At 45.2% G+C, this 16,503-nt stretch overlaps 1 protein-coding gene across 1 annotated transcript; it reads left to right on the forward strand.

Annotated features, from left to right (window-relative positions):
• The first annotated feature begins 4,091 nt into the window (after positions 1–4,091).
• On the forward strand, positions 4,092–6,123 carry GSX1 (GS homeobox 1). Its single transcript, XM_033145762.1, has 2 exons — positions 4,092–4,611; positions 5,626–6,123. Exons 1-2 carry the CDS (start codon positions 4,164–4,166, stop codon positions 5,988–5,990), a joined length of 813 nt encoding a protein of 270 aa, XP_033001653.1. The 5' UTR covers positions 4,092–4,163; the 3' UTR covers positions 5,991–6,123.
• The last annotated feature ends 10,380 nt before the right edge of the window (positions 6,124–16,503 follow it).

Consider the following 16,503-nt stretch of genomic DNA (forward strand, 5'->3'; position numbering starts at 1 on the left):
AGTCTCATATGATTTCTGGGGGATTATTTCCAAGCAAGTGTGCTTCAGATCCGGATATGAAGTTTCCCAAAGGGCTGTCTGTGTGTGTCTCAGGGAGAGGGAGGGAGGGAGGGAGGGAAAGAGAGACATGTGGGTGTGTATGTGCATATACAAATATACACACACATACACATTCGCGTTCCACCTACAGAATATAAGATCTTTCGGGAAAGCGGAAGGAATTCTGACTTCTCCCAGCCGGAGAACGTTTGCTCTCGAGGCGTAACTATGGCGGTTTTATTGGATGTGATAGCGCAGGCGAGAGGCAGCTTAAACCGCGTGGTTCCGATTCAATAGCTTCTTTCTTCCCAATGATATTTGGGGGGACGTATACGTGCATATATGAATGACGGCAGGAAAGCTCCGGAAAAACTGCTTGCTATAAGTTCAGGTTTCGAAATCCCAGTTTCTCATCTAGATCCCCTCCCCCACTGCAGGTTTTTTTTTTTTAAGTGGACCTCATCCAGCAGTTAGACATTTAAAACAACAGCACCATGTTCTACTGATACCGACTGGAAATACGCGTACGCATCCTTATCTTGAACTATAAATCATGGTATTCAGCTTGTCTTGGCAGACTCAGGTTCTGTCTCGCTGCAGAGTTGAATTTTCAGTTGAATTTTCCCGTATTTGTTGCTGTTTTTAAAGGGTTATGAAGAATTGGCAATGGGCAATGCATTCGGGCGCACTGTTCGTTGGCCATAGAAATGCATTTTCTTCTTCACACCTGTCTTAATCTATTTTTTATTGTTATTTTTATTAACATATAAAACACTTACATTTACATTTACACAATACACATACACAACACACCTGTCTTAATCTAATTCAACAACGAAAAGAAAGCAACTCCATGGATGTTATTCCACGCCCAGATATTGTGAAGTGTGTGTGTGTGTGTGTGTGTGAGAGAGAGAGAGAGAGAGAGAGAGAGAGAGAGAGAGAGAGAGCGACGGTGGTGTAAGAGTGACACAAAGGAATATTGATATACTCTTCAAACAGACGCATGTTTACGTGGAAGCAAATCCCTCAGATCTCAATGGAACTCACTTCGGTGACTACAATTATGAAACATTAACAAACAAAGGAACGTCAGTACTATGGTGCCAAATGAAGTTTACCGAGGGATGGTGGAGGATTTGGGAGATTCCAAGAATCCGTTGAAATCTCCAATGCATGGGAGCTTTGGGTCACGGTGCCTGGATGGCAGGGATCAGAAGCGTGCAGGGTCCCATTTACAAGCCACTAAAGTCAGAATTATGCAGACGGTTGAACGCTCTACCGGTTAAGCATTTACCGGCATCCAGAACATTATATGCAGCTAAAATTCCTAAAGAAAAGTTTTCCATTCGTAGATTCTCTCATCTGTTGACACACGAGTCAGGCATGATCTACGACAGGGTCATTTAAACGTATGTCAGATCGTTCCTGTATCTCAGGTGCACGGGTCAAAAACAGCATCGTCATTAAAATCAAAATCAAAACACCAGATTGGCGGTGGCTGGAGGTAGCGAGCGCGCAAAAGGGAGATGGGTAAGCCATGCTAATGGTTAAAGCAACACTTGGCAACAAAAATTTACGCATGTAAATCCTCTGAAGTAAATCCTACTGAGTTCAATGGGGCTTACTCCCAGGCATGTGGATTTAGGATTACCACCTGGATCTGCTTACACAATAAAAGCCTAGTAGGGTAGACAATATGAATCTCGAGAATCATCCGAGGGAAAGGAGACATGAGGATTGTGGACCAAAAGGGTCTGTTCCACCCCTCCCTTCTTTGGGTTTCTTTACGCAGCGACGTTGCATTTATTATCTGCAGGAAATAAGAGGGCACCCCCTCCCAAAACACACACACACACACACACACCTGAATCGTGCAGCACGGAATAGTATCGAGTCACTCGAAAATATACGGGAAAGGTGCATTTACAGTACCTCCTATCACCGCATTACTACTGAGGGTGTGGGGACGGGTTTGCAAAACATAAGCTAAGCAGCTTACGTGGTGGAGAGCATCGCATGGTTTTCCTACCAAAGGATATGGATGGTGCAGGTTACCACGCCCCGTGGAAGCGCGTGGAAAAATTGCCACCGGGTTGGCTGGGTGGCACCCACGAGAACAGGTTAGCATCCTCCCCGCATCCTTCACTGGTAAAATTATTTTCTTGATCTCAGTGGCACTGGCTTCCAAGCCACATTGGAATCCACCCTTCCTAAACCTGTTTGCTCAGTAGAAAGTGCCACTGAGGTGGCTTTCCCTCTGTCAAAATGTAGTTTGCAAGCCCCTCAGGGGTCAGAGGAAGTACCGTAGTTGTTATGTTTTGTAAAACATCACCTCCACTGATAACTCTACATTGTTGTGCGCTGTGCTGTCCACTGTCATCGCCAGCAATCGACGTCATCCCGATAAATGAGTCTTATTCCTAAGCAAGTAAGACTGCAGCAGGAGGCTTTGTCTTAACCTCCCACACTGCAATCCTAGGCATGCCTGATTTTAAGTAAATCTGACTGCATTCAGTGAGGCATAGGATAGCATAGAACTAAGGGTGTCTAGGATAGCAGCTTCAGTAATCATTCTCAACTGTAATGAAGCTTTTTTTTAGGACCTGTAACTGCAATTGCCCACTTAACCCTTTGCCAAGTTTGCACCACCCTCCTTCTGGTTTCCTCTCCACGTTTTATGTCAGGTGATAAGGTCTAAGTAAGACGACATGGTCTAAGAATGATGATGTCTAATTCAAGTAATGGATCGAAAAATCAGGATGTGAATCTAGGCTGCTATCAGGTTCACTTTTTACTAAAACATTCTAGGCCACTTTATCATGTGAGTCAGTTCCCTCCCCCGCTACACACACAAGGGACCGATTTTACTGACTTGCCGTGCACCTTGTGTGTAAAAAAATATTTTTAAAAACACACGAAGTCTCCCTGGTGATTAAAAATGATAAAAATAAATTATTCAGGTAAAAAGGTTTATTGCACTGTACTGGGTTTATTTCAAAGTAAATGTGTTCAGATTCTAAATGCTGTTTCAAAATCGAAATCAAGGAGATATAAACAAATATTTCTTCTTCCCACAGAAGGCTGAAATCTTAAACGTTATTTTGAAATCAACGGGGCTCAATCCCAAAAAGCAATCTTAGGATCCCAGCGTGGCACTTTCCATCCTAAAAAGTTAAACCAAAGTTATGATTCAAAGCGCAATGATTTTTCCAAATCAACGTGTTTAGGACCAGTTCGCAGATTCCACCAATTGTTGCTGCTGAAACTCACATGCAAATAACTCGTGTGTGTGTGTGTGTGTGTGTGTGTGTTAGGACCGTAGGCTCTTTTGAGCGCAAATCCTATAGCTTCCTGCTTCCTAATGCACACTAGGGGCACGCGGCGTTACTTCGGGCAATGAAGCCCTCCTCTACACTTGTTGATTTTTTAAAACTTCCAAGTTGGAACGTGACAGAAACGAGCTTCATTTCAAAGCCAAGGGTGCGTACACAGCAAAAAACAAAAAACAAAAAACCGGTACTCGTGGGCTAAGGGTTGCCTGCACTAGGAAAAAGGCTCGCCAAAGGCCAGAATCGCCTAAGAAAGCTGACCGGGGTGGGGTGGGGTGGGGGGAGCGGACTACAGTCACAAGCAGGCGCCCGGTAGGAAACGGACTGATCCGGCCAAAGGAAAAGAAGAGCGCAACAGGGGAAAGACCAGAGGCCTCGGAGGCTGTCGGAGAAGCCAAGGGATTGGCCGCGGGGCGAGGGAGGGGGGGGAGGCGAGGAGAGGGGGTGTCTAGAGGGAAGCCGGCCCGAGGAGCGTGGGTGGGGTTGACAAGAATGGGGGACATTGTGCAGTCCCTTTGGCGAACAAGGGGCATAATGAAGGAGCGTGCAGCGGCGGTGCCAAGGCGTGCAACAAAAAGCCTATTGACAGGGGCCGGGACCGCTCCCGGCGCAGCCCGCATCACATGGCCCCCGAAGGGGCTATTTAAAGAGGGCCGCACGGCCCTTTCAGCACCACTGGCGCTGGTCAGCGCCTTGCGAAGAGCCGGCCGCACGGCAGCAGCAGCAGCACCAGAAAAGCAACAGCCGCAGCGGAGCCAAGGCGCCCCAGGCGAGGCTGGACGGGGCGGAGTCATGCCGCGGTCCTTCCTGGTAGACGCGCTGGTGTTGCGCGAAGGCGCCGGAGACAAGAAGGGCTGCACCTCGCCCGGCAGCCCGCCGCCGCCGCCGCTCTTCCCCTACGCCGTGCACCCCTCGCACCCTCTCCACGGGCTCTCGGCCGCCTCCGGAGGCGCCTGTCCCGCTGCGCCGGGAGCCACGGCGGCGGCACGGAAGGCCGGTCTGCTCTGCGTGTGCCCGCTGTGCGTGGCCGCCGCCTCGCAGCTGCACCCGCCGCCGCCGCCCGCTCTGCCGCTCCTCAAGGCGTCCTTCCCGCCCTTCGCCTCCCAGTACTGCCCGTCGCCCCTGGCCGCCAGGCCGGCCCCCGGAGGCTCAGCGGCGGCGGCAGCCGGCCACGGGCCCACCCTCTACCAGAGCGCCTACTCCCTGCCAGATCCGCGGCACTTCCACTGCATCTCCGTCGGTGAGTCGTCGTCTGGACGTCCTCTGGGATGGCAAGGGTCGGGGGCACAATCCCGGGAAACACGGGTGCGCGGAAGGATGGGGGGGGTTGATTCTCACCTGAGAGCCTGGCCAGGGTGGTGCGTGGGCTAGGAAGCTGGTCTCGCTGTTTCCAAGTAGCGCGCCAGGCCTTCACGTCTATAATTTGCAAGGAGGATCGGAGTATTAAATGCGGGGAGGGACAGATCAGACACTCTCTCCTGTGCCAATTTCTTTGCGCGGGACCCCAAAGTTTAACACAACCTGCAAGATGGGAGTGCGCACAGTTCAGCGCTGGGTGTGACAGAAAGATTAAAAGTCCCTAACGAGTCACTGGAGCCCGATAGATTGCATTAACAAATTGCCTTTTGTAATGAGATGAGATCGCTTCCACGTGGGTTTGTTCAATGCCGGAGACCTCTTGCCTGTGCCTGACTCTCTATTCGAGAAGCGCGCGGTGTCTCAGAGCTGCGCGCCAGCGGCCTCCGATCTCACCTTGTCTAGCTTCCCTAGGCCTGGGGCTCTGGAGCTGGAGCTGCTAGCTCTGAGCCACCGCAGGCAAGTAAAGTGCGCGTAAAGTCCTGCAGCCCTATAAACTAACAAGCCCTCATTGACTTCAGTGGAGCATTTCCCATTTAGGATCAAGTTACCAGATGGGATGCCAAGCGCAGCATGCCTATGTAGCGGGGGAAATGCGCATGGAACACGTGGTGGGTTTTTGGAAGGGTCCAGAACCTTGCATTTGCCCTCGCTCCATTACAAATAGGCTGAGGGATATTTTCTTCCGCTCCAGATCCTTATACATATAATCTTAACGAATTGATTGTTTCATCCGGAATGCATTTAAACCTGAGTTTGCGGGGCCTCGGTTACAAATTCTGGAATCGTTGTGGGCTGTGTGGTTTGGGGATTTGTTCGCCCAGAGAGGTTTGCACCCAGCTGGTCTTGACTTTGCGCTTTTCTCCTTCCCCTCCCCAACCTCCCGTCCCTCCTGCAGACAGTACGTCGGGCCAGCTGCCCAGCAGCAAGCGGATGCGCACCGCCTTCACCAGCACACAGCTGCTGGAGCTGGAGCGCGAGTTCGCCTCCAACATGTACCTGTCCCGGCTGAGGCGCATCGAGATCGCCACCTACCTGAACCTCTCCGAGAAGCAGGTGAAGATCTGGTTCCAGAACCGACGAGTCAAGCACAAGAAAGAAGGCAAGAGCGGCTCGCATCGCTCCGGAGGCGGCTCGGCGGCGCACAGCTGCAAGTGCGCTTCCCTCTCCGCAGCAGCCAAGTGTTCCGAAGACGACGAGGACTTGCCCATCTCGCCCTCTTCTTCGGGCAAAGACGAGAAAGACCTCGCCCTAACGCCCTGAGAGGGCCAATGCTCCCTAGGTCAAACGGCAGCGCCGGTTTCTCTCCCCCCGATGTATAGCAATGAAATTGACGAGAGAGCCTTGGCTAGCCTCGTTGAAGACCGTGTTGGCTAGACAGACTGTGTAAAATAAGTATGGGGTGTGTTTTGTTTTGTTTTTTAAACGCTCCGGAGTTGTTGAGGAGGAGGGATATAATATATTCCCCACCCGGATTTGCTCTTTGGGTTTGGACTAGGTGACTCTTGGGTCCCTTCCAATTCTACCGTTCTATGATTAGGTCTCCACTCTGTTATGAAAGTGGGACGACATTAACTGAACCTAGCGAATGGAGATTGCCAGTTCCGATATTTCTCTCTCTCCCTCAAAAAAAAGCAACAACAAAAACAAAAAGCGGGGTGGGAGTTCGGGAAGAAAAATCTGGTGCATCTCCCTCAGGGTCTGAGGATCCCTCTGCTTTGCGGCTGGATCCAAACCTTTAAGCGAACTCTCTCTCTCCCTTGCTCCCCTCAACCTGGCAAAAGGTAGATCTTCCGATCTACAGGGGCTTTCCATGGTCTTGAGAGGCAGGGGCTTAAGCGGGAAATGGAGCGTTGCCAATCATTGGGCTACCTTGGTTGTTCCTTTTTTCTTTTTCTTTTTTTAAAAAAAATCTTTTGTTTTTCTTCTTCCTTGAAGGAAAAAAAGTCTATGATGATGATGATGATGATGCTTCAGATCTATAGTGATGTGATTGTACCGTTTTCTGTAATAACTGAGGGATATTTATTTATTTATTTATGTACATACACCTAGACGCGCACAATAAAGGTTTTTTCATTAAAAAAAATTACTCAGTTACTTCCCCCTCCCTCACCTTTGCAGAAGGGGGAGGGGAAATCACACACACACACCCCTCTGGATTTGAGGAATCTACTGGGCACTGGCGCCTTCCTGACAAAGTGAAGCACTTTTAAAAAGCCCCATCGATTTCAATGGGGTGGAAGTTAAGCACTTACTGTACTGGACTCCTGCCGCGGAAGCCCAAGAGATGTAGCCTTGCTTAGTTTGGGCTGGGTGGTTCTAGTGGTTCGGAATTCGATGCCGAAATGAAGTCCTCTGAAGTCCCAAGTGGGAAATATAATTCTGTTGAAATCCGTGGGAGGTTAAATAACACTTCGTTTGGAACGGATCGCGCCTTGGTGATCCTTTCTTCGCTAAGACGGATGCACAGGTCTGGCAAATATTAGGCTTCTAACATATACAAATCTTTAGCGTTTAATATATATCAGTATATAAACATGCGCACAGTACTGTATATACTTTGACACAAATCTCCAATTAATCGATGTTTGCCTTTTCTGCTTTCCTCTGAATAAAGTACAGAGGCAAATAAAATGCACTCCTATCAAAAGCTATTTAATAAGAAATCATTCCTGCTTTCTCCTATTCCCCCTAAACTCCAATAGCAGGACTCATAATGTTTAGTAAATTGTAACAGAGAATCAGATGAAAATAATAATCTCCTTTGAAATCCCTAGCTAGATAGAGTTATCTGTCTTTAAGCAATCGGGGCTAAAATGTAATTTGAAGGAAACGTGTTAAAAATGCAACTCTAAAACCTCTCTTTTCGAAAAGAAGCGTTCTCTAAAGGGTCCACAACAGAGCTCTTATACTTCTCATCTCAAATGTGTTTGGTTTGCAAAGACACAAAGAGGACAGACTCCCCAATATGAAATACGAACGCTATAAATATCACCTACGGCTTATTATATTTATTAGAATTAAATAATTAGCTGGAGCCTTTGTGGGATTTAAAACTACGTCCGGCCAATTTGTTCAGCATTTGCGGTGTTCCACAACGACACCCCCATCCCCCCCATCGCTACTTATCGGTGTGGTTATAATGTGAAAATAAGTTTGGCATTCAAATTAACCACAGGGTTTCCTTTCACCTAAATGTGCTCAGAACGAGCTTCCCAGTTCTGCTTAAACTTAAGAGCGCTTTGCACTTCTTCACTGCGCCCCAGTGGAGCAGAATGGATTTCCACTCGCCATAGTCCGGAGTCTCCAACGCGCCTTCGGAGGCTTTTGCGCATTTCTCCCTTTACGCACCAGACTTTTTGCCTGCTCCTTAAACACCCCATCTCCCCCGACTCCACCCCACAGAGATGTGTAGTTTTGTCAGTGGTAGCAAAACAAGGCAGAGTAATGCGGCAGCCATAAGGGCCAACACATTTATCCTGGCATCAGCTTTTGTGTGCCAAAACTCGCTTCATCGGAGGCATGAAGTATTATCCTCAGTTGGGCTGCATGGATAAACTGTTTTTCTCTGATTAGGTTGAATAGAAACCGTGCACAGAGACTGATAATAAAAAAATATACCCGCGAAACTTCATGAAATTCCGGGCAAACGTTCTATCCATCTTCATCCCTGATCTCAGGGATTCAGCGTAACATTTGGGGAGCTGCAGAAAAGCGTCTGATCTATTATGATCGCTGCGTGCAAACGCCACGTGCTTTACAAACCTATCCCAGGTTGCTGTTTTGCACCTTGTTTTTTAGAACAACAACAACAACAACAGCTTCCTTAAGGTTTTGGGAATAAATAACCCAAGCCTGTGCAGCTTTACTCAGAGGGAAATCACACTAGATTCAACAGCATTCGCTCCCAAATAAGCGCGCGCAGAATGGCAACCTTAGTCTGGCGGCAAAGCGCACTAGACGAGGGCCCTCCTTGGCGTGTCTATCCAGAGGTAAGCCCCACTGAGTTCTAGGGGACTTGCATCTGAAACATGGCAGGGCATGTCACAAAGATTTGTGGTATGTGTGTCAAAGATAGGGGGGAATTCCGATTGGCGATCATCAGATTAAGTTACAGGAATTTTTGCTTCATAAATTGGGGCTGCATTGCAGATGCAGACACGGTCAGAACCATTCCAAACCCAAAAGTAGTGTAATGTAAGGGAGACAACTCGGATTTAAAAGGATGTTTCTTCCCCTGAAGGGACGGTTGCTGTAGTTCTATGGGCAGAAGGTATGTGCTCATTTAGCAGCACCAAGGCAGGAAGAAGTTAGCGGATGTTCCGTTCTGATTCACCCATGTCAGTAAAAGCAGCACTTGTTGAATGTTGACTCCTTATATGGCTGTTAAGTGCACAGAACCAAAACCCTTAAAAATTAAGAATAAAAACAAACAAACAGAATTGGGCCTCAGGCAGCAACAGTAAGTTTTCATACTTGGAAGTAAGTTCAGTTGGTATGAATGGTAATTATTTTAAATAAAAAGGTGGTTAAGAGTAGAAACTGGAGGATGGGTTCAATAATGGTTTGTAATGGGGTGCAGAATCCCCAGAAGCAAATCATTTTAGGGTCCAAGCCTCAATCCAAGCTTTGGCAGAGGAGCCTCTATCGGTGCTAACACACAACTACATTTCCACTGTGTCATGTAAAGAAAGGTTCTTCTGCATTGGGATGGCAGAAGAACATTGGGGTCATGGTAGAGAATCTGGAACAGGCCATTTAAGAGGCATCCTATGACCTGTTCCAGAATAGGAAGGGCAATACAGTTCTGTGCTCCCAAGAGATGTTTTCTTTTTATTGGGGGTGAGAAATGTGCCAGAGCAGAATATATCTGTGCCCACCACCTGTGCATTCCCCAGGCCATAGGAGTCATCTCCCAGGAGCTGAGGTCCCTTTGCCCCCCCCCCAATATTTGAGGAGGCTGCCCTGTGGGAATGTTCAGGGATGCAGGAGAGGATATATTGTTTAATTATATCCTATTCCAACTTGTGTTAACAAGTTCCACAATTTAGCAGAGTAACATTCCCTTTTTAAACTTACCCAGCGGATGTGTTGCTCAGGCTTGCTAAAGCCTCTATAATAACTGTCCTGGTATTTTCACTTTTATTCCCTCCTAAAAGATAAGACACGACACAGTCTTCTGTAAAAGTATAAAAAGAGTTTACTCACACATCTGTTCACAATAGGATCCCAGAAGGCAGACTTAGCTTAGAAAAGTTACATACACTTGGAGACTATTCCATAAGAGAGATAGTTCCTTTGTCCTCTCTTGGCTGGAAGCCAAAAGGCATAGGACTGGCCTCCATCTCTCTCTTCTTTTGACAACTTTTCGATGAGGAAGCATCATATGCTTAACCAAAGATGCTCTCTTGGCCAAGAGAGGACAAAAGGAGCTATCTCCCCTATGGAATAGTCTCCAACAAGTATGTTACTTTTTCTAAGCAAAAGTCTGCCTTCTGGGATCCTGTTGTGAACAGATGTGTAAGTAAACTCTTTTTATACTTTTATAGAAGACTGTGTCATGTCTTATCTTTTAGGGGGTAATAAGGGGGAAATACCAGGACAGTATTATTATAGAGGTTTTAGCAAACCTGAGCAAGCATCCGTTGTGTGTGTTTAAAGGGGAATGTAAACTCTGCTGATATTGTTGAACTTGTAAACACAAGTTGGAATAGGATATGTTAAACAATATATCCTCTCCTGCATCCCTGAACATTCCCACACTCTCTAGCACTGAACTGTGGCCTCTCTCTTGCGAAATAGCTCCATAATACCGTGGGATGCTGGCACATGTATTCATCCACCCATCAGTGTATTATAACAGCAGAGTGTGGACAGTGTGTGGCTGGAGTGGGGTGGAGAGTAAGCCCAGATGATTCATGAACCTCTCTGGTTCATTGCATGTAGCAGCAGACATCATCTCAGCAGATGCACATACATTGACGGCCCTTATGACTTGTGCTACAGCACAAATCATTTGTTTCTCCTCTTGTCTTCCACCCCTTCACAAATGATAGGTGTTATTATTTGTACTTAAGGGTTGTTGTTGTTGTTGTTGTTGTTGTTGTTGTTGTTGTACATAGCTTCATTGGCTGTCTTGGGTGTCCCGTTCTGTGGGACACAAAGGCAGGATACAAATATAGTGTTCCTTTTTAATACAGACAGATTAAATAAGTTGCTGCTCATCAGCCTGAGATGATGGGAGTGCAGTTTTGATTGCTGGATGGGACTCTATAATTCAGGGATGTGAAACCTGTGCTTCTCCAGATAGTATTAGACGCAGTGCCAGATTTACATACAGTCTGAGTGGGCCTCATAATCTAGGGAGGGCATTAGCTTCTTACCAATTAAAAAAAACAACAGGCAGATTTTACCATCTAGGCCCAGTTGCTTTGTAACAACATGTGACATATGAGTCTATGACTGTATAATAGTTACACAAGTGAGTACTTACTGTTTAGTAAAGTTTGTGGAGGATTTAAAGCTAATCAAAATCAAATGGTGAAGTGAGCTATGAAGCAATGTAAGTGTTCAGATCACTGTCTATCATTACAGCATGCATTTTGAGAACAAGCGAGGATTCTTCTACATCGCAGTGAATCACAAAAATATTTAATTTTGACTTTTTGTGAAAATAATAAGTGATATGAAAGTGGTGCTGGTAAACGAAAGTGACAAAAGAGCAGAAGGAAATACTCAAACGTCTAAAGCCAGTCATGTCATATGGCTTTGTACAGCAAGCAGAAACTGTCCTACATAATTCCTCAGATAAAGAACATTTGTGTATACAGAAAATCAAGTAGACTGCACTGAGCAGACTGAAGAACAACCAGTTTATATACAGAATGCAGCCTCCCAAGAACTTCAAGGAGAATTGTTGTCAGTAACTATCTCTACAAGTGCAGAATCTTCTGGAGAAAGTCACAATGAAGTGACACAGGACCTACAGTCAAAGAATTAACACAAGGCAGAGGTAAAAGGGTAAAAGAGTATTGGGAAATAATTTATAATGAACTGAAAAAAATGTTTAAAAGTACTTTTCCAAAAAATCCCAGAGTCCTTTTTGTTGGGGATAACATAGACAGAAATTCCCAGGTGTCAAAAAAAGGTTACAGTATTTATGTATGCCACTACTGCAGCTCGTTAGCCCAAAAATGGAAAATGAGCCAAGTCCCAACTAAAGAAGAATGGCAACTTCAACTGATGGAACATGTTTGCAGACCTAACACATAGAACAAGAAGAACATACATTTAACGAAAATTGGAAAATGTTTATTGAATATATGGAGGAAAATTGTGTATATCTGAAAATGTGGGCAGCATTAAGATGAATTCAACGGTGTAAATAAGTTTTGGTGGATGTCATAATGGAATACTGATTGGTTTAGTTTATATAAAGTATGCAGGGATTTATTTATTTATATTAAGGATTTTCTTGTTTTACAGAGGTATATATAAAGTCTCTCTCGTATTTTTCCATGTAACATTTTTACACATCAGTTTCGTTTTTGAGACATTAGGAAGAAAAGGGGGAGAGAGATGGGTGGGGTGGGGTGGCGAGGTTTCTACTTTACTTAATATATGTAGGGTTTGGTGGCAGCGTCGTTTGTACAGGTTCTCTGTTGTTCGCTTGTGTTCCTTTGGTGGTGAGAGAGGTCGCGATCAGCATAGGGTGTGATTGTTCATTTGTGGTTGGCTGTGGTGGTCTTTGGTTTCCTGTGTGAGTGGGGTGGGTGGGTGTATGCAGGGATTTATGTTGTGCAATATGAACCATGAAAAGAGAGGAAGGGAAGTCATTGAAATTTTAAGGTTGTTTAAGTGAATATTCTAAAATGTAAAACAGAAATGTGTGTGTGTGTGTGTGTGTGTGTGTGTTTATGAATTAACACAAGACACTGAAGGAACATGCCATGAGGTAGTTACACCAAAAGAAGCAGTGGCAAACTTATTACTGTTTTAAATAATTGGAAAGCAAAGCAAATGATCTCAGTGAAAACTCTAGCATTGCAGACACAAAAATGCCAACTGTTCATGCATACTGATAGTGATTTCAGATATAATAATGGCGTAGGTTTATCTGGACCACATTGAATGTCAAGGAAATATTATTCTGGCTTGAGAAAGGTCCATCGGAATGTCAGCACTGGGATGGACCTTTTGTCACTTTGAAGCAGACATACGAAAACCAGACCTGGTTCTGCTCAAATAATTTATTCTATTCCACCAAAGTAAATTGGGAAATCTACCCCCGAGAATGACTAGTGTATCTTCCCACAAAAGGAGAAGTCTACTATTTTGTGTGCAAACTTTTTTCTAACCAAACTACCTCAACTACAGGTTTAGCCTCTACTGGATTTGCTGATTGGCATCATGCTCATCTTTGTTCAAACCCACGGAAGCTCTTTAAATCATATGAACTCTGTGCTACCATACTTAGCAAAAAAAGTGTGGCCAGATGCTCACATCAAAACTCACAGAGCAAATTAAAGCAGAGCAGGATTACTGGAAACACACACTTCAGTGAATTTTTGCAGTGATTTCCCTTTGGCAGAATGTGGCTTGGCATTTAGGGGAGATGAGGAAACATTTGGTTCATCAAACAAGGGGAACTTTACTGGATGCTATTAGTTTGGGCCTCCCAAGTTCTCCTAGCCCAGGGCCTCCAGTTGCTTTAACCTGCCCCTGGTTGGATTCCAACTCCCATCACCCCCCACCATTGCATATGCTGGCTGGGACTGAAGGATGTTGGAGTTCAACAACAGCTGGAGGGCCCCAGGTTCCCCAGCCCTGCTATAATGCTAGAAACCATGAGCAGAGCTGGCATATACCTGTATGAGATATGGCTCATAAAGTAGCCAAGGATACCCAGGCACAAAACTGCCCTGCGTGGCCCAATCTGTGTCAGAACACTGAGGGGAGAGATACTTTGTGCCAGCCATCAGGCAATGGCTTTTCCCACCTGCCTTGCCCCACTCCCTAGCCCTAGGAGCCTTTGTAAGGGAGCTGTTGTGGCAATGTTGTGGATAGCAGGAGAGGATATATTGATTAAATGTTATCCTTCTTCACTCACGCTAGTGAGCTAGTAGCAGAGCACATTCCCTTGTACATTGCAGGATGGATTCATCAGAACTATTTGACTTAAATCCAGTCTGGCTTGTCCAGATTGGATTGTTCCTGGTAAATACCCTTTAGTTCCATCTTAAAAACAATAATGACACAACAGTCTTCTTTTAAAAGTAATGATAAGGTTTACTTACATTCAGTTCACAGTATGGTCCTGCAGGCAGGCTTTAGCTTGTAGTTATATTTACAGAGAAAAGTGTGGGTTCATCCTCTGTGAGGGATGGGCCCATGTGCTGCTGGATGAGAGCCAGCAGACAGCAAAAGGCAAGATGGAAAAAGGCAGAAAAAGGAAAGAAGGCTGCATGGGTAGCCCTTTATATGGTCTGCTAGGGTCTGCTACCTGGCCACACACCGGGGGAGGATGCTTCAGACCAGGTGTGACAGGAAGTCCTCCTGGCTGGAGCAACATTCCCCTGTGTGTCCACTCTGGGCAAACAGGAAATGTTATATTTGACTGCTTCAGTGAGTTTACACCCCACAGCTGTTTCCAGAGAAAGAGCTATGAGAGGTGAGACACTCTGTCTTCATGGGGTGGTTGGTTTTACCTATGCTGCCCCACCTATAGCCCAAAGAACCTTCAGAAGGAAGCTGTTGCCACTGGCATTATGTGCATTTGTATTTTAATGGACTGAATAGAATGAAAATCATGGGGGGTGGGGTGGAGAGTGGGTGTATGAAATTAACAGTGCTTAGTCTATTTTTTGGCTGCTATTTTGTTAATATTGCTGGTTTTGTTTTACAGATCATGAATGCTGTAGTGCTTCGTGAATCTTATAATATGACTTGTTTTAATTGTGCTTTCAGCTTACTTCTTGGTTGTTTTCTGGGTGGCGCTTTATGGATTATAAAGGTTTTACAGATAATTTGCTACTTGTTCTATATGATTTGTGTTGTGTTTGCAATGTTCCTTTATGTTATTGTTATTTACTGTTTGTGAGCCGCTTTGCGATTCATTTGAATGAAAAGCGGAATAGAAATATAATAAATCAAATCAAGCAATTTAATGTATAGGCATTGAAACGTAAATTTGTGCAGTAGCCATCAGGGAGCGGAATTTTTTTTCAATGGAAATGTTAAAACTGAACACATAGGACTTGTCTACAAAATGTGAGTTGTTGTTGTTTCAGTCTTGGACTTTCCAGATTTTCGAAGGATTAAAAAATACTGCAGTTAGTGTAGGGTGGAGATGGTGTCTGGGACAACACTGAGGTAAGGAGGATGTCATGTGGACATCCCCCCAGGAATGGAAAGACAGGCTGGTCCAAAGCCACATTTTGCTCCAGTGTGGACAAAGTTAGCGGGTATGTTCTTTGCCAGTAGCTTGTTTCTAACGCTTTATTTGGTTTTCCTGTAAAAATGACTGTATATAAGTTTATAATGAAAGTATTAGGGCTGCATTTTGTACAGAGCAGAACAGACTCTTTCTTCTGAAGTCTGTTTATGTACAGACTTTAGACAGTACAGTAGAAAAGGCAGTAGAAAACCACTATGTAAATGAGGCTTCCCACGCTGTTTAGACTGTACCTTGGAAAAGTAAACAAGTGGGTTGTCATGGCAACTCTAGACGCATGCAAATTCATCCTCAAATTTTCTGTATAATTTTTTTCCTACAGATTTTTTTTTTTTTTGAGGATTTTTATAATTCTGATTTTCTGGTTATAAAATTTGGACCAATTTTGAGAAAAACCTGCTAATTTTCAGAGATTTTATAGGTCAATATATGCAGGCTTAGAAACAAAAGATGCTGAGGTAATCATATGCTGTACTACTTTTATATAATCCAATAATTCTTACCTCACAACAATATTTTAAATACTCATTATTTGTGAATCACCACACCTGCATATAAGGTAACAGTTGAGTGGAATGTACTGCTGTAGTTTAGGCAGATAGGAACCTTCAAGATGTCATCTATTTTCAACTGTTTTTTCCATTTCAGAGAATTATCTGATCTAGAATGTTTTCATCAATGCACCGGTTATCAGGATGCATTTTTCAACCTGGTTTGTGGCAAGCACTGGTCAATCTGTTCCTGTAGCCACTGGCTCAATTGTCTAACACAGGGGTAGCTAACCTCTCGTTCCTCTTCTTTCTTTCTTGGGCCACCCATATATCCCACTGATTTTGGCAACATCAACAAAAGCATTTCTTACAGTGGACACAGAGCTCAGGTAGGCAGAGAGATTACAGCACAGCATTCTGATAGCTCAGTTGCTTGAGTATGAGACTCTTCATCTCAGGGTTGTGGGTTCAAGACTCCCATTGAGTGGAAGACTCCTGTATTGCAGGGGGTTGGACTAGATGATCCTCGTGGTCCCTTCCAACCCTACAACAGTACAGGCAGCAGACCCAGTGCTCAAGAGTCACGATTCAGGAGTTGAGGGCAAGAAATTCAGAACCAGATGAAAGTGACGAAGATGTCCCAACAAATTTCCCCTCCCACCAAGCCAGTGTGGTGTAGTGGTTAAGAGCGGTAGACTCGTAATCTGGTGAACCGGGTTTGCGTCTCCGCTCCTCCACATGCAGCTGCTGGGTGACCTTGGGCTAGTCACACTTCTTTGAAGTCTCTCAGCCCCACTCACCTCACAGAGTATTTGTTGTGGGGGGGGGG

This window comes from Lacerta agilis, chromosome 4 (assembly GCF_009819535.1).
Source record: "Lacerta agilis isolate rLacAgi1 chromosome 4, rLacAgi1.pri, whole genome shotgun sequence".
Classification (NCBI taxonomy): domain Eukaryota; kingdom Metazoa; phylum Chordata; class Lepidosauria; order Squamata; family Lacertidae; genus Lacerta; species Lacerta agilis.